The sequence below is a fragment of the Mustelus asterias genome, chromosome 8 (genome assembly GCF_964213995.1).
Source record: "Mustelus asterias chromosome 8, sMusAst1.hap1.1, whole genome shotgun sequence".
NCBI lineage: Eukaryota > Metazoa > Chordata > Chondrichthyes > Carcharhiniformes > Triakidae > Mustelus > Mustelus asterias.
Genome location: NC_135808.1, coordinates 5,277,866 through 5,304,595, shown reverse-complemented (window position 1 = coordinate 5,304,595; position 26,730 = coordinate 5,277,866). Strand labels below are relative to the sequence as shown.

The following is a 26,730-nucleotide window of genomic DNA, read 5'->3' as shown; positions in this document are numbered from 1 at the left end:
CTTTCCCCCCCCTTCCCCCCAACCCCCCCTTGTTCAGAGTGACAGGTGATTCAACCAATCGACTTCCAGATGTCCAGAGCCCCGCCTCCCTTTCTCTGTGTGACGGGGGTCCTGGCCAATCCGGTTCCAGAGGTCCCAGAGCCCGGCCTCCCTCGCTCTGAATGACGGGCGGTGCGACCAATCCGCATGCGGGACCTCCCAGAATCCTGCCTCCCTCACTCAGAGTGACTGGAGCTCCGGCCAATCGGCTTCTCCATTCCCCGGAACCCCGCCCCTCAGTCAGAGTGACAGGAGCTCCAGCCAATCGGCTTCTCCATTCCCCGGAATCCCGCCTCCCTCACTCAGAGTGACAGGAGCCCCGGCCAACCGGCTTCTCCATTCCCCGGAATCCCGCCTCCCTCACTCAGAGTGACAGGAGCCCCGGCCAACCGGCTTCTCCATTCCCCGGAATCCCGCCCCCTCACTCAGTGACGACACAAACAACATGTAGAGTTTCTGCTTCTTGGATTTAATGATGAGCTGTGGAATCTTTGAGAAAAACTGTTTCTATTCCAGTGATTCTCAGATTGTTTTGTTTGAAGAATCATTTTACAAATGTAACCATGGAGCCCCAATGTAAATTATAATTCTATATAATAACCACAATATGAACAGGTTCCATCAGTTTCCAGCTGGCAGGAGGCAGGGAGACGGTGTGAAATTATGGGATGGATCTGTTAGTGACCTTTAACCCCGCAGATTGTCAGCGGCGCCGAGTTTTTCCCGATATTCCATCCCGGTCTGAAGATGGGAAAGATTCTCTCAGTGAAAGTGTGGGTGAAAGTGTGGAGATGGGACATGTTGTCCGCATTGTAAAATGACACCTGTCCACCCTCATAGTCCAGGAAAACCCCGATCTTCCGGGGATTCACACTCGGGGTGAGGGGGGTCTCTGAGGGGGAGGTGAGGGCAAAATAACCACTTCCGGGAAACAGCCCCACAACCCAGAATCCGGTCTCAGGGCTCAGGGAGATTCCCCCTTTCCTGTTCACAGACTCTCGGGCCACTCCCAGAATCCACTGTGTCTCCCCCACCTCCACCTCCCAGTAATGTCTCCCTGATGTGAATCCCTCTGATCCCAGGACAAAGAGCCAGGGATCAAACCTCTCCGGGGTGTCAGGGAGCGGCTGCCGTTTGTCTCCGTCTCTCACACTGGTCCGGTCCTCAGACAGGATGAGCCAGGAATTCGCTGTGTTCGGATCCAGAGTCAGAGAGGCTGGAGCTGGGGGAAAGTTACAATAACACAGTCAGTGATTTAGAGAGAGGGGGTGGGGAGGGGAGAGAGGGAGAGGATTGTAAGGGTGAGGAGAATACGGGGTAGGGAAGAGTGGGAGCAGGAATGGGATGTGAATATGGAGAGGGGAGAGAAATGGGATAGAGCAGAAAGGAGAGGCGATGAAGAGAGGAGAGAGTGCATGACAGAGAGAGCTCGAGGGAGAAAGAGAAAGGAGGTAAGAAGTGCAGTTGAGAAGAGAGAAAACAGGGCAACAGAGAGGGGGACTGGGAGTGTAAAGAGGAAAAGTGAGACTGCAAGTGAGAGTGTGAAGGTTTGAAACACTGAAGTTGAAGCAGGAGAATGAGAGAGCAGATGACAGAGATTGGGAGAGTGGGTGAGACAAACTGGGCAATGTCAAGAGAGCAACTGGGTGGAAGCAAATGTGTGAGGCTGTGAGGTTCAGAATGAGATGGAGGGTTAGAGAGTTTAGGCTGCCAGGGTGATTGGGATATGTTAGCAGAGGAGAAAGAGCAGGAGGGTGAATACCAAAGTGGGTGAATAAGAGAAATGGTGGTGATTAGTCAGAGCAGCAGCATGGGAGGGATATTATGTGGTGCGAGAGAGTGGGACAGAATGTGCAAGATAGGGTGGGAAAGAAAGCAGGAGGGGCAGGGAAGAAAGTGTGGGAAAGGAAAGAGAGTCAGAGGAGAGGAAGGTAAGGGGAAGAGATATAGCGATGACTGCATGGATTCTAGGTTTCTGTTTGTTAATGGGGGGGGGGTGACAGGGGAGGGGAGGGGAGGGGGGGGGTGACAGGGGAGGGGAGGGGAGGGGAGGGGGGGGGTGACAGGGGAGGGGAGGGGGAGGAAATGAGGGCAGCTGTGTTGCTGGTGGTCCGTGGGGGTGGGGAGTGTGTGTTGCCGCGCAGCTGTTGGGGGGTAATGTGGTGGGTGTGCATTGCAGGGGGACTGGAAGGGTATGGGGAGTGTGTTGTTGGGGGTCTGTGGGTTGGGGAATGTGAGGAGTGTATGTTGCTGGGGGACTGTGGGGGGGGGGGGGAGAATGTGGGGATTGTGCGTTGCTGAGCTCTGTGCGGGGGGGGGAAGAATGTGGGGAGTGTGTGTTGTTGGGGGGTCTGTGGTGTGGGAGGGTGGAAGAATGCAGGTAGTATGTGTTGCAGGGCTGGGGGCGAGCAGAGTTCTTTAATCTCTCCAGCTGTCTCTCTCCTTTCCGAAACTCGGTTCCCGCTCTTCAAATGGCTCTTCCAATGCAACCTATTGATCTTACTGTTCTTTTAGGAGGAGGAGCAGGAGGAGAATGTACGTGAAGATGAAAGAGAGAGTGGGAAAGGGTTGAAAGGGAGAGTGGGTGGAGAATGGGGATAGAGAGTGGGAGGGAAAGATGAGTGAATGACAGGGAGAGGGAATGATTGTGGTGAAGCAGAGAGAGAGATTGTGGAAAATACCGAGGTAAGAAGGAGAGATTGATGGGGGACAATACGTGATCCTCGTCGGAGCATGGCCGCACAGGCAAGTGATCCAAGACAATTCTGTCCGAGGCTCGCTTAGTCCATTTAAATTAGTATTATAATAAATTTAAATAATACATTCAGCCTTGCATCCGTTCCAGGTGCAAGATTTATCGAGCCGGATACCCGGTGCCGGTAAGATCGCGTGAGGTGAGAAATCGGGTGCGAACCTGACTTCTCAGCTCTCGTGATCTTACCAACTCCCTCCGCCCATCAGCCGGTGGGGCGCAATGGTAATGTCACCCCCAAAGAGTCTACAAACAGACAGGTTTGGTTTGTGGGCAAGCACTTGGCAGATGAAACATCATGTAAGAAAATGTGAAGTTATGCACATTGATAGGAAGAATAAAGGAGCTGAATATTATTTAAATGGAGAAGGACTGCAGAAAGCTGCAGCTCAGAGGGATTTCTGGCTCCTCGTGCATTGATGACAAAAAGCGAGCATGCAAGTTCAGCAGGTATTAGGAATGACAAGTGGAATATTCGTCTTTACTTAAAAAGAAATCGAGTAGAAAAATAGGGAGATCTGTACAAGGCACTAGTTAGACCACAGCTGGAATACTGTAAGCAATTCTGGTCCCCTTATCTAAGGAAAGATGTACTAGCATTGGAGGCAGTCCAGAGAAGGTTCACGAGATTGATTCCAGGTATGGAGAGATTTTTTTATGAGGAGTAAGTTGGGTCTGTACTCATTGGAGTTTAGAAGATTGAGAGGCGACTTTATTCAGACCGACGTAATTCTCAGACCCTAACGTTTGGTTATGTTCAGAATAGGAACACTCATGTTTTATTTAGTTCTTGGACCAAATTTGAAATCTCACTTACTTCCTAAGAGTATAAATCATAAGAACTCGGAGCAGGAATTGGCAATTTAGCCTCTCGAGCTGCTCTGCCATTTAATGCAATCATGGCTAATCTCGTCTCAGCCTCAGCTCCACTTTCCTGCCCCTTCAATATAACCCTTCAACCCCAAACTAATGAAAAATCTGTCCACCTCTTCCTCAAATTCACCCAAAGTCCAGGTATTCACCACATTCTGGGGTGGTGAATTCCACAGACTCCTGACCATTTCAGAGAAGTAGGGGCCGATTCTCCCAAAAATGCTGAATTGGCGAGAAAACTGGTTTAAACCACGACTGTTTTTTTAGTGCAACTTCAGACCCGAATCTTCCACACTCCATGCATGGCAGAGATCACAACCATGAATATCATTGGGGCGGGGCGGGGTGCTATTCACACCAAAGAGCCAGAAATGGCGGGATGAGCGGGAACCCACGCATGCGCACATCTCTGGGAGATCATTGAAAAGACCTTCCAGCATTCAGATCACTGCCCTCCAACCCCGACAGACATCGCTGGCCCCCACAGACATCGCTGACCCCCACAGCCCCAGCACAGACATCGCTGGCCACCACGGCCCCCCCACAGACATCGCTGGCTCCAACAGCCCCCCCCCACAGACATCGCTGGCCCCCACAGCACCCCCCCCCCCACAGCGTTCCCCCCCAACCCCACAGACATCGCTGGCCCCCACAACCATCGCTGGCCCTCACAGCCCTCTCCACAGACATCGCTGGCACCCATAGTCCCCCCACACAGACAGTGCTGGCCCCCACACCTCCCTACCCCCCCCCACAGACATCGCTGGCCCTCACGGCCTTCCCACCCCCCCCCCCCCCCCCCCCCCGACATCGCTGCCCTCCCTCTCTACAAACATCACTGGCCCCATAGTCCAAACTCACAGACATTGCTGGCCCCTGCAGCCCCCCCACAGACATTGCTGGCCCCCACAGCCCCCCAAAAGACATCGCTGGGCCCCACAGACATCGCTGGCCCGCACAGCCCCCCCACAGCCTCTCCACAGGCATTGCTGCCCCCCCCCCCCCCCCCCCCCCACAGGCATCGCTGGCCTCCCCCATACAGATGTCGCTGGCCCTCCCCCCACCCCCCTCCGCATACAGACATTGCTGGCCGTCCCCCCCATACAGATGTAGCTGGCCCCCCTCATACAGATGTCGCTGGCCCGCCACACAGAAATGGCTGGCCGCTCACCGGCTGCCCCCACGGATCTGGATAATGCGGGTACCCCATCCCTCCATCCCTTAAACATACTGACCTCACTGCTGCCCTGCAGAGAACATGCGTTGTGCTGCCGTGCACAACCCCAGCTAGCGAGCATTCCCTCTCTTGGATGGGAGTCCTGAGTATTGCACCCCCCTGGACTCAGCAGCTTATCGATTAGGAGCCCTGAGTATGGCACCTCCCCCCCCCCCACCCAAAACCTGGACACAGCAGCTTATTGAATGGCAGCCAATCGGCACCCTGAGGGAAGCATGACACTCAATCGAAAGCAGCCTTCAAAATTTCTCACAAGGATTTGTTGCCAACTGGCCGCTGACTGAGCAAAGCCACTGCACCTGCACTCCCCTAATAAGCCAGAGCTGTATATAAGGTGCAGGAATGGACACACAGCCAGTCACACCACAAAGATACATTCGAGGAAAGCAGCCCCAAGATTCGCTGAGGCCGACCAAGAGCGCCTGCTTGATGCCATGGAGGAGAGGCGTCAGCAGCTCTTCCCCAGCCAGGGGCCTCTCCCAAGGGGTGCAGCCGCCACGGCATTGTGGGAGGAGGTGGCAGAAGTGGTGAATGCCAGGAGCCTGACACCGTGCTCTGGCCGGCAGGGTCAGAAAAGACTGTACGACCTTCTTTGAGCAGCAAGGGTGAGTGAGCATCCCACTTGGAATCCCACACATGCTTGGCACAGATCTCAAACCCTGCTTAGACACCTGAAGGGCATTCAACAAGGCACCCTTCTCCCAGGAACAGAATGTAACCCCTTCCCCTCACCCCTCAACGAGCACCCTTCAGTGGTGACCCTTTTCCCCGTAACTGCCAGCACAACTCCCGAGACACAGACATGCATTGCTCACCATGTATTTCAATATATTAATGTTTGCTATCCACCTTATGTACCTACAGGAGAAAAGCATACATAACCGCCGTGAGACGGCACAGTGGTGGTGTGCCTGACCTGCAGCAGCTGACCAGCGTTGAAGAGTGTGCCATGGAACTGGCAGGGGGAGATGGTTCATCCAGAATGGTGACGGACAGCCAGGTCGGCATCCAGTTTGCAAGTGAGCATAAGTGTCGCCCTCAACGTAGGTTCTCCTTGAAGTAAGTGTGATGCTGCATAGAATGTTTTACCTCCCTTCCCCTAATGTGTGTTCTTTATTGCAGTCTTGGACCCAGAGGAACCCGGCCCTTTGGGTTTTGGCGACCCCCCTGCTGTTCTGGAGCAAACTGCCCACGACCCCCCTGGACAACACCTCAGAGGGAGGTTTTGAAGAATCGTCTGAGGACAGCACCACTGAAACGGCACCGGCATCTACCACACAACCCACCAACACAGAGACTATCACCACAGTGGGTACCTTTAGTGTTGAGGCTTCTGGGTCACTATCTGGTGAGCACATCACAGACACTGATGCACATCCGAGGGCTCAGGCACACGGAGGTCTGCCAGAGGCGAGGATTCAGCTGTCCCCAAGCCAGATGCCGTGCCTCGGGGCCAAGGCTGGTGGAGATGCATCAGGAAACACGGGGAGGTTGTGGAAGGGCTGTCAGCAACCATGCTGCAACTGCAAGGCTGTTTAGGGGAGAACGACACAGTGCTGTTGCAGGAGGTGGTGCTGACACAGCGTGTGAACCAGGCCAACACTGCAAGGGTTGCGACCGCAGTGGAAAGTCTGGTCCAGGGGTCTGTCCTCATGGGTGACAGGGTCCAGCCTATCCTGGAGACACAGCAGGCCACGAGCGAAGGTGTTGGCAGCGTCCAGGAGGCACAGCGTTCCATTGCCATGGGTGTCAGGGGCATGTGGCTGAAACTGCTGGCCATGGCTGGGACTCTCGCTGGCATTCTGGAGACACAGCAGGCCGTGCCTGTGACCCTGGACAACTTAGCCCAGTCTCAGAGGGCTACTGCTGAGGGGCTCCGGAGCCTGGCTTGTTCACAGAATGCTGTAGCGGAGGGGCTCCAGAGCTTGGCCCAGTCTGAGAGGGCCAGGGCTGAGGCATCACAGATCATGGGGCAGACGCATCTGAACCTCCAGGACTGGCAGAGCCAGGTGACGCCGGAGTTCCTGGAGCTCAGTCCAGCTACCCTGGCGTCCCATGGAGTGTCCCTGGGGCCTCTGGGCACCTCAAGGGAGGAGGAAGGTCTCGGGCCCATGCCGGGGCCTTCCACCCAGGAGATCCCGGACATCTGATTTGCCCCTTTGCCCACACCTGGGCATCTCAGGGCCAGCTAGATGAACAGGGTGGCACTGAAACAGTGCCATCCGCTAGTCAGCTGGGGCCCTCCAGGTCCTGGCCACCCAGGGGACGTCCGCTAAGGGCATCACAGGCAACGGGGCGTGTGTAGAGCTGGGCACCTCCACCTCCGATGTGCATCCTGGGGTAGCACTTAGAAGCAGCAGTAGACCACACAAAGTTAGAAAGTTGTAGTTCACTAAGAGGGCACGGGTGATGGTCACCAGTAGTCAGGGTTTATTCATCACTAACGTTAAGAGCACAATAAATTTTTATTTGCACCTCACAGCTGTGACTATTGTGTCTCTTATTCTCCCCACCCCACCCACCCACCCATCCAAAATGCTGAGTGGTCCCCATTTCCTTGCATAGAGGTGCTGTCTGTTGTGTCTTGGAGACTCAGCCACATGTTACAGAGTGCCTGCCCTACCTTCCCCAACATCCACCACACTCTTGGTGCAAGTGAGCCCCCCCCACCCCAACCCCCGATTGCCCAACAACCCTTACAGCTACGTGGGCCAGGGTGGCAGCGTGCATTCGGAGTACAGGTTAGGAATCAGACTTGAGTGGCACCAGAGAGAGCATCCCAGTGTGCACAACAGCGAGTCATCATCATCCTCCAGCCTCCAACCAAGACTCACAACCATTGCCAGCCCAGGCACATTAACAGGTTTGGATGTTTCTGGGGGATAGGGTGGTGGGATGAGAGAGGCTGGGGAAGCGTGATGTGGTGGTTTGAGGGCCCAGGTCGGTTTGGAGGGGGAATAGCGGCTGCACTTGCTCCTGGGGTGTGGTGGATGTGTGGTGGTTGCAGCCTCCTCACTGCACAGCACCAGCTCGGTGAAGCGGGCTGTAATCACTTCCCTTCCCTCCCTGCCGGACACCTGCCATCGCCGCCCTCCCTCTTTCCTCTGGCTCCTCATATGGTGGGACGTCCACCTCACCCCCTCGCCGCTCCTCTTCCTCCTCCTGCTCCAGCTGGTCTCCCTGCTGCTGGGCGATGTTGTGCAGCAGGCAGCAGACAATTATAATGTGTGAGGCACACACAGGGTCAGACTGGAGGCCCCCCCCATAACGGTCCAAGCAACGGCACCACATTTTCAACAGGATGATGCACCGCTCTATGATGGACCGGGTGCTGCATGGGCCTCACTGTAGCGGGTCTCCACCTCGGTCTCGGGCCTCCGCACAGGCGTCATCAGCCATGACCTTAGCGGGTAACGTTTGTCGCCCAATAGCCATCCCGGTAGCCTGGGCCAGTCTTCAAAGAGGCCAGGGATGTCCGACTGCCTGAGGACAAATCTGTCATGGACACTCCCTGGATGGCGTGCATCGACCTGCATGGTGCTGATTCGATGATCACATATGATCTGCACATTGAGGGAGTGGAACCCTTTCCTGTTCACAAATTGCTGCGGCCTTGTATGTGTGTTCCGTCCACTGCTCCCTGGGCATTGGGAATCCCAGCAATGGCAGCGAAGCCTAGAGCCTGGGCCTCCTGCTGTGCACAGCCCACATCGAAGTTTATGGACTGCCCTGCCCGGGCAAACAGGGCATCAGTGACCTGCCGCACACATCTGTGCACGGAGGCCTGGGAGATCCCAACGAGGCCACCACTGGGTGCCTGAAATGACACCAGGTTAAAGTCCAACAGGTTTATTTGGTCGCAAAACCCATAGCTTTCGGAATAGGCTGTCCCTTTGTCAGGTGGGTGGGAGTTCTGATCACAAACAGGGCACAAAGACACAAACTGAATTTACAGAATAATGATTGAAATGTGAGTCTTTATAGCTAATCAAGTCTTAAAGGTACAGACAATGTGAGTGGAGGGAGCATTAAGCACAGGTTAAAGAGATGTGTATTGTCTCCAGACAGGACAGCTAGTGAGATTTTGCACATCCAGGCAGGTTGTGGGGGTTACAGATAGTGTGACATGAACCCAATATCCCGGTTGAGGCCGTCCTCATGTGTGCGGAACCTGGCTATCAGTCTCTGCTCAGTGACTCTGTGCTGTCGTGTGTCGTGAAGGCCGCCTTGGAGAACGCTTACCCAGAGATCAGAGGCTGAATGCTCGTGACCGCTGAAGTGCTCCCCAACAGGAAGAGAACAGTCTTGCCTGGTGATTAACCTGTGCTTAATGCTCCCTCCACTCACATTGTCTGTACCTTTAAGACTTGATTAGCTGTAAAGACTCACATTCCAATCATTATTCATGTAAATTCAGTTTGTGTCTTTGTGCCCTGTTTGTGATCAGAACTCCCACCCACCTGACGAAGGGACAGCCTGTTCCGAAAACTAGTGGCTTTTGCTACCAAATAAACCTGTTGGACTTTAACCTGGTGTTGTTAAACTTCTTAGTGTGTTTACCCTAGTCCAACCCCGGCATCTCCACATCAGGTTTGAAATGAGCCAGAAGTGAAACATTCAAGGCATCTGTCACCTTCACGTCCACAGGGAGCGGGTGGCCACCCCTTTCCTGATGTGCCAGGTGTGCGAGCACCTCACAAAGGTGCCGCACCGTGCTCTTGGAGAGCCGCAGCTGGCGACGGCACATCTCCTCCGAAAGGGCCTTGAATGAATTGCAGGGCCTGTACCTCATGCCTTCAGCACCCTCGACCTCTTGTACACCTTTCGGGAGCCTGCTCACCCACCGCCTGGCTGTCAGTGGCAGCCCCCTTCCCTGCTTCCTATAGGAGTGGTAGTGGCTGCTCCTGTGGTGGTCTCTCCACGCCGGCCACCTCCTGAGCCGCCTCCTCCTCCTCCGCCGCCACCTAATGGCCAGCTCCAAATCGATCAGTCCGAGATCCATCTGCACACTGGGGTTGGAAAGAGCATAAAATGACAGATTAATGTCATTGGCTCCATAGGCCCAGCAACACCCCAATCCCTCACTTGGGGCAGTTCACCCACTTGTGGGAGCTGGCAACACCATACAATCCATGGTGCCATGCGTGACCCGATTAGTTTGTGTGAGATTCCCATCATGACAATTGCTGGCACAGATTATGCAGGTCGCTGTGCAGCCGTGGGCAATGCGCACCCTTGAGCCATTGCCATGTGTGCAACTGCAGCATCCGTTACAGGCATGTGTTGCTGGTCTGTGTCACAGGGCAGGGACAGACTGGAAATCATCACCAGATGGGTGCCCAGTGACAGCAGATTCCATGCAGTCCATGTCTGAACCTCGGCACCTTGTCCTGGAGCAGCAGCTGCTTCATCTTTTTAGGCCTCAACCAGCACAGGGTGCACTCCTCTCCCAACCCGGAACCCCAGCACTCAGGGGAAGGCTGAGCAAGACTCTCTCACCCACTGAGCTGCAGCGCTGTCCTGGAGGGGAAAACTGAGCAGGATTCCGTCACGGACCCTCACCCTGAGAGCTCTGAGAAAGTAGAAGCCCCCCGCCCCCAACCCAGATAGCACTGGTCCACAGGCCAGCACCTGAAGACAGCAGGAGGAAGTCCCCCAAGCATCTCCAGGGCCTGCCTGCAACATCCCCGCACTCTGCTCACAGCATTTCCCTCCTCACGCCAGTTCAAGGCTGCTGCATCAGGTTGAGACTTTTATATATCTACTCTGATTCGTGTCAAAGTGACATCATACCAAAGAGGTGGGAGACGCTAACGTGGGCGGAGATTGTCGTGTCGATCCCGATAATGTCACGCGAAAGTATGGTAATGATGCAAATCAGCAGCACGCCGGTTTTCAGCGTGGCCCCGGCAGCGCCACTTTTTCCTGGTTGGGAGATGCGCGCGGATCATAAACACGCCTGAGGGACCAACAAAATGGCCGACACGTGCATCTCCCGACCTAACTCTCCAAAAACGTGTGTGTCGCAATGGGAGAATCATCTCGTAATTTCCCAGCTTCTGTGTTTTAAATCTGCCACCCTATTTCTTAGGTTGGTGGATTTGCGGATAGCGATGAGGAACATCAGAGGATACAGCAGGATATAGATCGGTTGGAGACGTGGGCGGAGAGATGGCAGATGGAGTTTAATCTGGACAAGTGTGAGGTAATTGAGTTTAGGAGTCGGGAGATAATGCTGCAGCTTTATAGGACCCTGGTTAGACCCCACTTGGAGTACTGCGCGCAGTTCTGGTCACCTCATTACAGGAAAGATGTTGAAGCCATTGAAAGGGTGCAGAGGAGATTTACAAGGATGTTGCCTGGATTGGGGGGCATGCCTTATGAGGATAGGTTGAGGGAGCTTGGTCTCTTCTCCCTGGAGAGACGAAGGATGAGAGGTGACCTGATAGAGGTTTACAAGATGTTGAGAGGTCTGGATAGGGTAGACTCTCAGAGGCTATTTCCAAGGGCTGAAATGGTTGCTACGAGAGGACACAGGTTTAAGGTGCTGGGGGGTAGGTACAGAGGAGATGTCAGGGGTAAGTTTTTCACTCAGAGGGTGGTGGGTGAGTGGAATCGGCTGACGTCGGTGGTGGTGGAGGCAAACTCGTTGGGGTCTTTTATGAGACTTCTGGATGAGTACATGGGATTTAATGGGATTGAGGGCTATAGATAGGCCTAGAGGTGGGGATGTGATCGGCGCAACTTGTGGGCCGAAGGGCCTGTTTGTGCTGTGGCTTTCTATGTTCTATGTTCTATGTAATGCATTTTGGAAGGTCTAATACAGATAGGAAACATACAGTAAATGGCAGAACCCTGAATAGTATTTATAGGCAGAGGGATCTGGGTGTAGAGGTACACAGGTCACTGAAAGTGGCAACGCAGATGGAGAAGGTTGTCAAGAAGGTACACTTGGCTTCATCGGCTGGGGCATTGAGTTTAAAAATTGGCAAGTCATCTTGCAGCTTTATAAAACCTTAGTTAGGCCGCACTTGGAATGTAGTGTTCAATTCTGGTCGCCACACTACCAGAAGGATGTGGAAGCTTTGGAGAGGGTACAGAAAAGATTTACCAGAGTGTTGCCTGGTATGGAGGGCATTTGCTATGGGAGAGCTTGGAGAAACTTGGTTTGTCCTCACTGGAACGACGGAGGTTGAAGGGCGACCTGATAGAAGTCTACAAGATTATGAGGGGCATGGACAGAGTGGATAGTGAGAAGCTTTTTCCCGGGGTGGAAGTCAATTACTGGGGGGCATAGGTTTAAGGTGCGAGGGGCAAGTTTTAAAGGAGATGTACGAGGCAAGGTTTTTTACACAGAGGGTGGTGGGTGCCTGAAACTCAATGCCGGGTGAGGTAGTGGAAGCAGATACGGTAGTGACTTTTAAAGGGCGTCTCAACAAATACATGAATAGGATGGGAATCGAGGAAGGGAAGGGGGTTTTTAGTTCAGTCGGGCAGCATGGTCGGTGCAGGCTTGGAGGGCCGAAGGGCCTATTCATGTGCTGTAGTTTTCTTTGTTCTTTGTTATCACCTCGTGTTTCAGATTGCCCCACAAGAGAAACATCTGCTCTAAGCCTGCTTTGTCAATGCCCCTTTATCTTCTTGTGTACCTCAGTTAGATCTCCTCACATTTTTCTCAGCTCCGGAGAATATCGGCCTGAACTGGCTAACCTCTCTTTACAAGACAAACCCTTCATCTCCAGCTAGTGAACCTTCTCTGAACCACCCCCAATGCAATTACACCCTCCTCAAGTAAGGGGACCAAAACTGTACAAAATATTCTGAGTGCTTTGCAGAATAGCAGCAACACTACTTTTATGTTCTATTCCTTTAACAATAAATATGAAGATTCAATTTGCTTCCCTTATTACCTGCTATACCTGCATCCTAGTTTCTTTTGCAATTCATGCATGAGGACGCCCAGGTCACTAATAATTTGTCTTTATATTTTTCCGACCAAAATCGATAACCTCACATTTATTCACTTTAAACTCCATCTGCCAAATTTTGGCCCATTCACTTAAACTCTCCATAACTATTTGTAAATTTCTTCTTTCATTATCACAACTTACTGTCCCACCTTTTCAGTGTCATCTGCAAATTTTGCCTATGGCACCTGCTATTCCTACTATATGCAGGTGATTAATATAGATTGTAAATAGTTGGGGCCTGAGGGCTGAACCCTATGGCACCCCACTAGTTACATCTTGCCAACTCAAAAAACACCCATTTATCCTGACTTACGGCTGTCTGTTCGTTTGCCAATCTTCTATCAAAAATAATACATTATCCCTCGTCCCATGTGAACTAACCCTTGCCTACTAACCTTTAGTGTGGCACCTTATCAAATGCTTTCTGGAACTCCAGATATACTGCATCTACAGGATCACCATTATCCACTTTGCTTGTTACATTTTTGAAGAACTCAAGCCAAAGATTTACGCTTCAGTTGTCTAAACCCCTAGTTAGACTCCACTGAGAGTATTGCGAGCAGGTATAGATATCATACCTTCGGAAGGATGTTTTGGCTCTGGAGGGAGTTCAATGCAGATTTACAAGAATGATACCTAGACTTCAGGTTTTAGTTACGAAGAGAGATTAGAAAAATTAGGCCTTTATTCTCTCAAATTCAGAAGGTTGAAGTGTGATCTAATAGAAATCTCCAAAATTTTCACAGGGAAGGTCAAGGTGGATAAGGATAAACTGTTTCCACTGAAGGCTCGAGAACCAGGGACCATAATCTAAAAATTAGGACCAAGTTGTTCAGGAGAGATGTTTGAAAACAATTCTACATGTAGAGAGTGGTGGAGGTTTGGAACCCTCTTTCTCAAACAGCGGTAGATGCTGGTTCAATTGTTACGTTTCATCATCGAAACCCTACATTGCAGGAGGAGGTCAGTTGACCCATTGAGTTTGCACCGACAACAATCCCACCCAGGCCCTATCCCTGTAACCCTACGTATTTACCCTGCTAATCTCCCTGACACTAAGGGGCAATTTAACATCGCCAATCCAACTAGCCCGCACATCTTTGGAGTGTGGAAGGTAACCTCAGCTCCCGGAGGAAACCCACACAGACACAGGGAGAATGTGCAAGCTCCACACAGACAGTGACTCGAGGCCAGAATTGAACCTGGGTCCCCGGCGCTGTGAGACAGCAGTACTAACCACTGTGCTACCCGTGCCACCCTGCTTTAAGCCTGAGATAGACTCATTTTTATTGAGCAGAGGTATCAAGGGATATGGGCCAAGGGCAGGTACATGGAGGTAGGCCACAGATCAGCCATGATCTTATTGAATGGTGGAGCCTACTCGTATTCCTATGTTCCTATGTCCCTTTTTCTTAGTGATGAGGATAGTTCCGAGTTGCTCCCTTTCTATGACCTCTGCATTTTCTGTTGCTATTGGGATGGTACCCCTGTCCTCCATCGTGAAAACTGAGGCAAAGAATTGATTTAGGATCTCAGCTATTTCTGTGTTTCCTAGCATTAACTTTCCAGCCTCATTTGTCAAGAGACCAACATTCATTTCAGCTGCTCTCTTTCTCTTTACATCCTTATGGAGGCTTTTGCTGTCCATTTTTATATTGTGTACTTTCGTAATTTATCTGTGCTCTTTTTATCTCTTTTATAGTGACCCTTTGTTGATCGTTAAAAATTTCCCAAAGGCCACTGGCCTTTGCAACAGGTCAAAAGATTCCCTAATTTGAAAGAAACACAATCATTTTAGAGGTGGCACGGTGGTTAGCACTGCTGCCTCACAGCTCCAATGACCCTGGTTCTATTCCGGTCCTGAGCATCAGTGTTTGTGGAGTTTGCAGGCTCTCCCCATGTCCGTCTCGGTTTTCACTGGGTGTTCCAGTTTCCTTGCACAGACCAGAAATGGGCAAGTAAGGTGAATTGGCAATGGTTGATTGCCCCTTAGTTTGTGTGTGAGTTAATGCCCTGTGCTAGACTGGCGCCCCGTTCTGGGTGTATTGTATTTAATGCGCAGTGGTTTGTGGGATAGATTCTGACTCCCCGGGATCCTGAATTAGAATAAGCGGTGAAGTGAAGAATAATATTACTGTTCAAGAGTCAAACAGTTTACACTATATATCTTATACTCTCAAATAAATAATTAACATGAGGTAAGCATGAATTAACAGGAAAACTGTGGTCACACACACCAAAAACTACCTGTTAAATGAGATGTCCAAGACAGAACACACAAACATTTTCAATAATCCACCCAAACGACAATGATCACCATCAAAAAACTCCCATAAATAATGGACGACAAAGGGACTGGTATTAATGAGGAACTGCAAGACTCTTAGAACATAGAACATAGAACAGTACAGCACAGAACAGGCCCTTCGGCCCACGATGTTGTGCCGAGCTTTATCTGAAACCAAGATCAAGCTATCCCACTCCCTATCATCCTGGTGTGCTCCATGTGCCTATCCAATAACCGCTTAAATGTTCCTAAAGTGTCTGACTCCACTATCACTGCAGGCAGTCCATTCCACACCACAACCACTCTCTGCGTAAAGAACCCACCTCTGATATCCCTCCTATATCTCCCACCACAAACCCTATAGTTATGCCCCCTTGTAATAGCTCCATCCACCCGAGGAAATAGTCTTTGAACGTTCACTCTATCTATCCCCTTCATCATTTTATAAACCTCTATTAAGTCTCCCCTCAGCCTCCTCAATATGATTATAAACTATGATTATAACTCCTATCTCTTACAATCCTTTCCAAAACTTTGCCCACAACAGAAGTAAGGCTCACTGGTCTATAATTACCAGGGTTGTCTCTACTTCCCTTCTTGAACAAGGGGACAACATTCGCTATCCTCCAGTCTTCTGGCATTATTCCTGTAGACAATGACGACATAAAGATCAAAGCCAAAGGCTCTGCAATCTCCTCCCGAGCCTCCCAGAGAATCCTTGGATAAATCCCATCCGGCCCAGGGGAATTATCTATTTTCACACTTTCCAGAATTGCTAACACCTCCTCCTTATTAACCTCAACCCTGTATCTCAGTATTCTCCTCGACAACATTGTCTTTTTCCTGCGTGAATACTGAGGAAAAATATTCATTTAGCGCCTCTCCTATCTCTTCAGGCTCCAGGCACAACTTCCCACTACTGTCCTTGACTGGCCCTAATCTTACCCTAGTCACTTTTTTATTCCTGACATACGGATAGAAAGCTTTAGGGTTTTCCTTGATCCTACCTGCCAAAGACTTCTCATGTCCCCTCCTGGCTCTACTTAACTCTCTCTTTAGGTCCTTCCTGGCTAACTTGTAACTCTCAAGCGCCCTAACTGAGCCTTTACGTCTCATCTTTACATAAGTCTCCTTCTTCCTCTTCACAAGAAATTCAACTTCTTTAGTAAACCACGGTTCCCTCACTCGACCATTTCCTCCCCGCCTGACAGGTACATACTGATCAAGGACACCTAGTAGCTGTTCCTTGAACAAGCTCCACATTTCAATTGTATCCATCCCCTGCAGTTTCCTCCCCCAACCTATGCATCCTAAATCTCTCCGGATCGCATCATAATTTCCTTTCCCCCAGCTATAACTCTTGCCCTTCGGTATATAGATGTGCGGGTTAAGTTGATTGTCCATGCTAAAAAAAAAATTGCCCCTTAGTGTCCTGAGATGCGTAGGGTAGAGGGATTAGTGGGTAAAATATGTAGGGATATAGGGATAGGGCCTGGGTGGGATTGTGGTCGGTGCAGACTCGATGGGCCAAATGGCCTCTTTCTGTACCGTAGGGTTTCTATGAATTCTATGAATACCTATTCCTTTCCATCACTAAAGTAAACGTAACCGAATTGTGGTCACTATCACAAAGTGCTCCCCTACCTCCAAAACTAACACCTGGTCTGGCTCATTACCTAGTACCAAATCCAATATGGCCTCGCCTCTTGTTGGCCTATTAACAACCGGAAATATGAGTATTTAATCGGAAACCCTTGGAGCCAATTTTGTTTCTTTGCAACTGGATTTACAATCAGAAAAATTAATATAAGAGATTTACCGGGGTTAATGAAGTTTAACATTTCTCTCCATGCTCTGTACTGTAAAAGGTCTTTGTACTTCCTGATCGACAGCACGGCAGCAGATACTGAGAGATTGCGATCCTCATCAATAATCCTGCAAATGGTTAAAATGATGCTATGAATTTGTCTTTGTCAGAAGATTTTAGAACTTATTTAAATGGTCACATTTTCAGCATATTTGATGATAGAGAAAATGTACAAAGTGAAATGTTAATCTAGTTTCTCTAACTGAGAAAGGAATAACTTAGAAATTCAAGGACAGAGAATGGAAACAGCCATGTCCTGAAAAAGGTTCAAAACCTGATAACAGACATCACACACTGCAGGAAATGATAAACATTCAGCCTGTCCACTTGCTGTATTATAAACAAAGTTTGTAGAACAAAGAAAAAGGCTGAAAACATCCCAAAGCTGAATATCCAATTCTGCAATCCCTGGGCCCCACAACTCTCCCAGAATCCTGCTCTCCTCTACTTCCGGCACCTTGGACATCTCTGATTTTAGTCACTCCCCCATTGGGAGCTGGACCTTCAGCTGCCGAGGTCCTGAGCTCTGGAATTCCCTTCCTAATCCCCTCTATTTCTCTTTCTTCCTTTCAGGCGTTGTCTGAAATCCACCAATTTCTTGGTAGAACAGTTGTGTAAAATCATGGTAATATAGGCGGTTATTCCAAATTCTCGTTCATGAATTCTACGGGGAGTTTTTGTGTCCCGATAAATGACTATTTAATGTTGTGACAATAAATCAATGAATATTAACATTTTACTGAGTTTATGTTACCAAACTGCAGAGTTTCAGTAAAGAACATGTCCTACCTTCTCTCCCGACAAGCTTCCTCCTGAAAGAAATGAATCAGGAACAGTGAGGGTGACAGTAACAGATTTCAGGAGCAGTTAGACAGGCTGGTGAAATGAGCAGACTCAGAGCAGCTGAGATTTCACATGGAAGTGTAAAGTGATGCATTTTGGAAGGAAGATTGTGGAGAGTCAAATAAACCAACCTCCCATCCATTGACTCTGTCGACACTTCCTGCTGCATCGGCAAAGCAGCCAGCATAATTAAGGACCCCACGCATCCCGGACATTCTCTCTTGCACCTTCTTCCGTCAGGAAAACGATACAAAAGTCTGAGGTCACATACCAACCGACTCAAGAACAGCTTCTTCCCTGCTGCGGTCAGGCTTTTGAATGGACTTAACTTGCATTAAGTTGATCTTTCTCTCCACCCCAGCAGTGACTGTAACACTACATTCTGCACTCTCTCATTTTCTTCTCTATGAGCAGTATGTTTTGTCTGTATAGCGCACAAGAAACAATACTTTTCACTGTATGTTAATACATGTGACAATAAATCAAATTAAATCAAATCAAAAACTGGAACTGAACATCAGTCCCGCTCACAGACACAGTGACTCTCACACACCATGCCAGACACACCCACACACAACATGGAACTGGAACTTGATTACAATGGGAGTTTCAAAGCAAATTTGAAGATCAAGAAAACTCATTCTCCAGAGGTTACAGGTATTCCCGGGAATCTACAGACAGTGTGGGAGCCGTTAGTTCAGAGACAACAGGAAAACCGTTCAGGAAGGGAACACACAATTCTGTTCAGTTCGGTTAGTATTTTTCAGTGACTTCTATATTAATTCCACAGTTATCATCAGTTATTTAGTGACTGTGTGAAGTTTCCCTGAACTGAGCCGCAATATATTCCCTCACCTTCAGAAATATCAGCTCGTCTTTTTGCTCCATCTGTTTCTGCAACGTTGAGAGTTTCTCCTCAATAGAATTTAAATTCTCCTGAATCTCTCGAAGGTTTCTCTCCATTGGTTCTAGAATCCTCTCCTCTTCTTCCCTGAGATCTCTGAGTAAACGCTGCTCTTTCTCAGTGAGAATCTGGTGCATTTTAGTGAACTCGGATGTGATGTGGGTCTGCAGACTGCTCGACTGTTCCTACCCAATGAAATGTGAAACATAATTAATATCCCGCGATAAAGGGAACAAAACTAACCAAGACCAGCACAGGGAAACCTTACCCTAACTTCAGAAATCTTCCCTTTCTGTTTCTGTTCCGTTTCGAGAAACGCCGATTTCTTCTCTGTGAGAGAATCTAAGAAAGATTTCAGCTGATCCTGGGATTGGGAGAGAAAATCACAGAATGAAAGTGTCAGAGCAGGAAAATGAGCTGTCAGTTTTCAATTATATCCCTTTTACCTTGTAGATTTCCACGGCCTCATCGAAAGGCAGGAAGCGGTGCTCTCTGTGTTCCCGCGAAACTACACAAGTGTAACAGATCAATTTCTTGTCAGTTTCACAAAACAGCTTCAGTTCTTCCTGATGTTTCTCACAGTGAAGTTTCCTTTTCTTCTCTTTCGGATTCAGCTTTATTTGTCGAGCTTTCTCGGCCAGATTCGCTAAGGCCCGATTTATCCTGAGGTTTCTTTCCGGAAACTCCTCTCTGCATTCCGGGCAGGAGTTTATCTCCTTCTTTTCCCAACACTGGGTGATACAGGAGCGGCAGAAGTTGTGGTCACATTCCAGCATTACCGGATCAGCGAAGAAATCGAGACAAATGGGACAAATTGTCTCCTCGGTCAAACTCTGGACCTGTTGTCTCGAAGCCATGTTCACTCTCAGCACTTCCTGATTCAAACCGCTTTCAGTTTCGATGTTACTGCCGCGCATCCTCAGTTCGGCTATTTCCCGGTAAAGTTCACTGCATCACTCAGGGAATTATTATCACAGAGTGGGTCATGTCCTCTCCACTTTCACACCAGGGACAAAAAATGGCGCGGTTTAAAGGATAATGGAGGGGAATAATTGAACCCTGTCGGGGGCGGGTTGGGCTCCCGGGAATGTTGACAGTGGAGAGAGAGGGAGAGGGAGGGAGGAGGAGGTGGAGATGGGCGGGATCGAGATTCCATTATATTTTTCTTCAGTCTGAACTCGCTGCCGATTGAAACCACTCTGGTGAAACTCGGTGTGAGATCCAGATCCAGAAACTGAATTGTGTTCATCACTGCAGCCGCTCGCATTAAAATATCAAATCCCATAAATGTCAAGGAGACATTTTACACAGCAGGTACAGGGAGATATTTAGAGGGTTCGATCTGTGAAGTTTGGTTTATTTTCCAGAAAGAAAAACTTGCGGTTTTATAAATGTTTATGAATCCCTCCCGGGGACCCGACCCAGAGAAACATCAACTGATGACGGAGCAAAAACAGAAAATGCTGGAAAATCTCAGCAGGTCTGACAGTATCTGTGGAGAGAGAACAGAGCTAACATTTCGAGTCTGGATGTCTCTTCGTCAGATTCCAGCAGCCGCAGTAATTTGCTTTTAACTGATGAGGGAACATTTGAAGTGGAATCTCTCCTCCAATATTGGGCGAAGTTTCTTCATGATGTGGAGATGCCGGCGTTGGACTGGGGTAAACACAGTAAGAAGTTTAACAACACCAGGTTAAAGTCCAACAGGTTTATTTGGTAGCAAAAGCCACACAAGCTTTCGAGGCTCTGAGCCCCTTCTTCAGGTGAGTGGGAATTCTGTTCACAAACAGAACTTATAAGACACAGACTCAATTTACATGAATAATGGTTGGAATGCGAATACTTACAACTAATCCAGTCTTTAAGAAACAAAACAATGGGAGTGGAGAGAGCATCAAGACAGGCTAAAAAGATGTGTATTGTCTCCAGACAAGACAGCCAGTGAAACTCTGCAGGTCCACGCAACTGTGGGAGTTACAAATAGTGTGACATAAATTCTGATTCTAGGATCGCATGATAAAGACTCAGGAGGAAAAAAGCAGAAATATTTATGTGAAATAGTGTGACATAAACCCAATATCCCGGTTGAGGCCGTCCTTGTGTGTGCGGAACCTGGCTATCAGTTTCTGCTCCGCGACTCTGCGCTGGGACGGCCTCAACCGGGATATTGGGTTTATGTCACACTATTTCACATAAATATTTCTGCTTTTTTCCTCCTGAGTCTTTATCATGCGATCCTAGAATCAGAATTTATGTCACACTATTTGTAACTCCCACAGTTGCGTGGACCTGCAGAGTTTCACTGGCTGTCTTGTCTGGAGACAATACACATCTTTTTAGCCTGTCTTGATGCTCTCTCCACTCCCATTGTTTTGTTTCTTAAAGACTGGATTAGTTGTAAGTATTCGCATTCCAACCATTATTCATGTAAATTGAGTCTGTGTCTTATAAGTTCTGTTTGTGAACAGAATTCCCACTCACCTGAAGAAAGGGCTCAGAGCCTCGAAAGCTTGTGTGGCTTTTGCTACCAAATAAACCTGTTGGACTTTAACCTGGTGTTGTTAAACTTCTTCCGAAGTTTCTTCACACAGAGAGTGGTGAGAATGTGGAACTCGCTGTCACATGGAGTGGCTGAGGGAGAGAGAGTTGATACATTCACAGGGAGGCTTGAATTACACGGTGACTTTAAACCGCACAGAATGGACATGGTTTGTTTTGTGTCTATTTGAGAACATTGAGCTCATTTTCGGAAATAAAAAAATGCAGAGATATTCAAACTCGGTCTCGGTGATTTTGGGGTCTGTGTATTGATCAGACAGTGCTGCCCTCCCAGTCCCTGATAAAGAGGAAGCACATCACAGGGTGTGGGGGCAGGACTGTGGGACAGACCAATGGGAAATGGGAGGGAGTGAAACGACATCCTATTGGGATTGAACATGAAGAGTTTCCCCCAACACTCGCGCTATTCCAGCAAGAAAAAACAGAGGCTGTGAAGTTTTGGAACATGGAGTTAAGATAGAGATCAACCGCAATGTAACTGAATAGCTGAACATTTTCAATAGGCTGAATGGCCTACTCTGGTTCCAATGTTGATATTTAGATGTCAATGAATTAGAAATAAGAAAAAACAGAAAATGCTTAATAAAAGCAGCGGGTCGGACAGCATCTGTGGAGAGAAGCAGAGTTAACGTTTCGAGTTCAATATGACTGTTCTTCAGAGTGAACCAGTCATAAAACATTGTTTCGGCCTCAACTCGAGTATTGTGGCAAATTCTGGGCACCGCAGTTTCGAGCATGTGAAGGCATCGGGTAGGGTGTAGAAAAAGATTTGTGAAATGGATCCATCAACGAGAATGTGCGAGCTTTCATTAGAAATGAGCATGCCATCCACTAAAACCTGCACTCTGGTTCTCTCTCTCTACAAATGAGCATTCGCAGAATTTTCTGTTTGAATACAGATTGGGAAACGGTATTGAGCTCTAAGATTCGTAGGGCTGTAAACCTGTACCGATGAGTTCAGACTATTGCACTGTTACGCTCTACTGTAGCTCACGTTGCTTTCCTTTGACAGTGTACCTGGCTCTGTCCTGATCCAACACGCGGTTGCTTCCTTGTTGTCCTTTCATGGGCCGCCTGAGGCATTGATTAAATCGTCCACATTTTAACTAAACCGCGATTAAATCCACTTTTGTTGAATGCCAGAGAAGAGAATTCTTAATGTGACCAGCTGCCGTCCTCCGGCCGCACCGGCCCGATTGCTGCTGTGAAAAGGTTTGTTTTGTTCTTTTTTGTTTCCAGAAACCACACTGTCCTTATTAAGTCTGTGTCGATGCTAATTTGCAACTTCTTCTGATCCGCAGCAGCCAAATAATCCTAAAGTTCAGAGATATATATGCGCATTTTTAATATTCGTGCTTATTAAAAGTTTGTTTCCTCAAATTACTTTTATACAGAAGGAAAGCCTTTATAACTATATCTAGACTTTGGGTGTGTATAATAAAACCATATTGTTTTAACTATCATAAAATCTGGTTCTGATATAATTTGTAGTCATGCATATCGACTGTCCTGTACAGGCAGAACTGAAACTTCAAGATTTTATGCAGCTAAGAATTATAGAGAGCCACAACAAGAATTATATAGAGTTTAATGTAATTAAAGAAGGGTGAAGGGACTCCACAAATATCCCAGTCCTCGATGATGGGAGAGCTCAGAACATTAATGCAAAAGACAAGGTGAAGCATTTGACACAATCTTCAGTCAGAAGCGTCAAACTTGGCCTCGCCCTGAGGTCCACAACATCACTTAAACCAGGTTTCAGCCAATATTATTCACTTCACATATCATCATGAAATGACTGAAGGAGCTGCGCTCATGCAGGCAACTACAGAGTATTATAGCCCAGAACCATTCAAAAGATATGGGTTAGAAAGAAGCCATTCAGCCCATCTTGTCTGTGCCGGCCAAACAGAGAAAACTAGCCGCTCATTTTAATCCAATTTTCCAACACCTCGTCCATTGCCCTGCAGGTACAGCACTTCAGATGCAGATCGTCGAGTCATATGGTCATAGAATTTTACAGCACAGAAAGAGGCCCTTTGGCCATTGTGTCTGCGCCTGCCATCAAGCACCGATCTATTCTAATCCCATTTTCCAGCACTTGGTCGGTAGCCTTGTATGCGATGGCGTTCGAGTGCTCATCTAAATGCTTCTTAAATGTTTTGCGGTTTCCAGCCACTATCACCATTTCATGTCGTGAGTTCCAGGTTCTCACCACCCTCCGTGTGAAAAGGTTTTCCCTAAAATCCCCTCCCAATTCCTGCCCTTACCTTAAATCTATGTCCCTGATTATTGATCCCTCTACTAAGCGGGTAGTTTCGTCCTATCTACCCTATATGTCTGAGTGTAATAATTGTGCACACTTCGAACAGTTCCCCACCCCAACCATGCACCTCCCAGCCTTCTGTGCAGTAAGGAAAAAAAACAGTTTCTCCAACCTCTCTTCATAGCTGAAATGCCCAAGCACAGGCAACAGCCTGGCGAATCTCCTCTGCACCCTTCCTAGTGCGTGTGATGATGGATAGAATTCCAGGTCCCCTTTTTCCTGAGGAACGGGAAGAAGCTGTTGGTATTTCTTATGGATTCTAGATTGGATTGATGTAAACTGTAGTGAATTGGAGCTAAGGTGAGTAAATGGAGCTGAGGGACAGATCAGTCACGATTGAATCAAAATTCGGAAAATCGCTGAATTAGAGAATTGCTAAAGAACAAAAAATAGGACATTCAGCCCCATTAGTCTGTGCTAGCTCTCTGCAAGATCAATATCACTTACCTGCCTTTACCCCATTGTCCTGAAAATTCTTCTTCAGATAAAGATCCAATTCTCTTTTGAAAGCCCTGACTGTCTCTGCCTCCACCCCCCTCTCAGTCCGTTCATTTCAAGTCAGAAACATTGCCCCTTTATAAAACGATTTTTCCCTCCTGTCACCTTTGATTCTTTAGAAATGTATCTGGATTCACAATGTAAATTATAATGCTTAATAATAGCCACAATATCAAAGGCTTTCATAGATAGAGTGCTTCAATAATGTATTTAATAAATCATTACAGATTTCAGGGCCAATTCACTGGTGTGGTCAGTGGTGAGACAGACCAGACAAACCAGAGATAAATGATAATTGTGACTCCACTAACATTTCAGTGCAGCAACTGAACTGTTTTTCCACTGTTAAATATTATGTGTTAATTCATACAAATCCAATTGGTTACACGTCATGATCAATACAGACAGACCGTCAAATCAGTATTCACAGCAGTGTCACATCATTTTCATTTTCATGTTCATTTCTGGAATGTGGCCATCGCTGTCTCGGCCAACAGTTTTCCCCAGTCATCAGCAAGGAGGTGTTGAGCTGCATTCGTGAACTGCTGTGTTCCCTGAGATGTAGATACACCGTAAGAAGTCTCACAACACCAGGTTAAAGTCCAACAGGTTTATTTGGCAGCACCAGCTTTCGGAGCACAGCCCCTTCATCAGGTGAGTGGGAGTTGTGTTCACAAACAGGGCATATTTAGACACAAACTAAATTTACAAGGAAACGGTTGGAATGCAAGTCTTTACAGGTAATCAAGTCTGAAAGGACAGCCTCAACCGGGATCTTGGGTTGATGTCACACTATCGCTAACTCCCACGACTTGCCTGAGCTTGCAAAACCTCACAAACTGTCGTGGCTGGAGACAATACACACTTCTTAAACTTGTGCTTGGCCCTCTCTCCACTCACATTCTCTGTACCTTTAAGACTTGATTACCTGTAAAGACTTGCATTCCAACCATTATCTTGTAAATTGACATCATGTAGATACACCCACAGTCCTGTAATGAAGTGTGTTCCAGGATTTTGATCCAGTGACAGTGAAGAAATGACAATATATCTCCAAGTCAGGATGGTGGGTGACCTGGAGGGGAACTGCCAGGTTGTGGCATTGTGTTCCCAGCGATTTGCTGCCCTTGTCCTTCTGGATGGTAGCGGTAGTGGTCTTGGAATGTGTTGCCTCAGGAACCTTAGTGCTTAAAGAGACTAAAAGCAGGCTCCTATTTTAATGTGAAATAAAACCTCCCCTAAACACCCAGGTTTCCTTCCCCTGAATTTTATTATAGAGTACACAATTGATCATGGCATTCTGGGCAATATTTACAGACCATTACAAACACAGTCCAGTTTGTCACTGTTGATTAATCATGAAAGAAAGTTGCATTACTGAAACATACACAATGTTTGAAGTCAATCAAACTGACAGGCAGAAAATGATGGGATTACTCAGCGGGCCAGGCAGCATGATAACGGCACTTGTTCACTGCCTGAGCTCAAAGTCAAGACAGACGAGTATCACAGCAGCAGCTGCTCTCCCACCTCCCCTCCCCTCCCCTCCCACCCAAAGTAAATGTCAGACTCACCGCTGAAACCCATGACAGCCGAAATGTCCATCACCCTGAAGAATGGAGGGAATTTGGGAAGTTTGGGATGGAAATCCTGACAGGTGTTCTCAGAGAACAATACTAACAACTGGGAATTTATACAAAGTGGGACATGGGTTACTTTTCGCCATTCTCTTTATGTCTGTCTGTCTCTTTGTCTGTCCCTCAAAACTTACGAATACATATGAAATGGAACGTCTGCAATTTTTCACTTTCATTTCCTCTTCCCCCTTTTGTTTCTCTCTTTGGCTTTCATCCTCCAAAGGAATTGTTTCCTTGATTCCTGTAAAGACTCCCCAGGCCCCAGTTTGAGAATCACTGCGCTGATTCATCTCAAACACCGTGATCTATCGCCACCTACCGCCTCTAGAGCAACATTACAGGCAGGAAGGTCACCGGGTTCCTGCAGTTCACAGCTCATTCTATCCAGTAAATTCCTCTCGACAATGAGCTTCTATTTGTTTCTTCCCTCCCCTTTCTTCTTTCCCCCACCCCTACAGAGGCCCTTGCTGATCTTTCAGTTCCCAGTACTCATAAAGGATTTATACCCGGAATGTTAACCTGGCTTCTCTCTCCACCCGTGACTTAGACCCACACTCATCAGTTAAAAGCTGGCAGGAGTCAGCGAGACGGTGTGAAATTATGGGATGGATCTGTTAGAGACTGTTAATGCCGCAGATTGCCAGCGGTGCTGGGTTATAACCAACGATGTTTGATCCTGGACTGAAGATGGGAAAGATTCTCTCAGTGAAAGTGTGGGTGAAAGTGTGGAGATGGGACATGTTGTCCGCATTGTAAAATGACACCTGTCTATTTGGGCAAAGAAATGGCAGATGGAGTTCAATCCTGATAAATGCGAAGTGATGCATTTTGGTGGGAATAATGTAGGGAGGAGCTACACGATAAATGGAAGAACCATAAAGGGTGTAGAGACGCAGAGGGACCTGGGTGTGCAAGTCCACAGATCTTTGAAGGTGACG

General features: G+C 48.3%; 1 protein-coding gene across 2 annotated transcripts; it reads right to left on the bottom strand.

Moving 5' to 3' along the window:
• Positions 1-488: 488 nt before the first annotated feature.
• Positions 489-26,730, bottom strand: LOC144496796 (zinc-binding protein A33-like). Of its 2 annotated transcripts, XM_078217342.1 has the most exons (7): positions 26,650-26,730; positions 19,219-19,444; positions 19,041-19,136; positions 18,724-18,957; positions 17,815-17,837; positions 16,978-17,093; positions 489-1,261 (listed from the first exon to the last, which is right to left on the bottom strand). In XM_078217342.1, the coding sequence occupies exons 1-7, from the start codon at positions 26,667-26,669 to the stop codon at positions 717-719; spliced, it is 1,260 nt and encodes a 419-aa protein (XP_078073468.1). In that variant the 5' UTR covers positions 26,670-26,730; the 3' UTR covers positions 489-716. The 2 variants fall into 2 exon arrangements, with proteins under 2 accessions (XP_078073468.1, XP_078073469.1); XM_078217343.1 differs by lacking the exon at positions 26,650-26,730 and having other exon boundaries at positions 19,219-19,698.

Excerpts from the sequence above, each read along its gene's own strand:
- LOC144496796 (XM_078217343.1), bottom strand. The coding sequence starts at position 19,689 with ATGCGCGGCAGTAACATCGAAACTGAAAGCGGTTTGAATCAGGAAGTG. Across the intron at positions 17,838-18,723 it reads ACGAGCTGATATTTCTGAAG|GAGGAAGCTTGTCGGGAGAG; the intron begins GTGAGGGAATAT and ends CATTTCTTTCAG. Across the intron at positions 1,262-16,977 it reads GTTAAACTTCATTAACCCCG|CTCCAGCCTCTCTGACTCTG; the intron begins GTAAATCTCTTA and ends ACTTTCCCCCAG.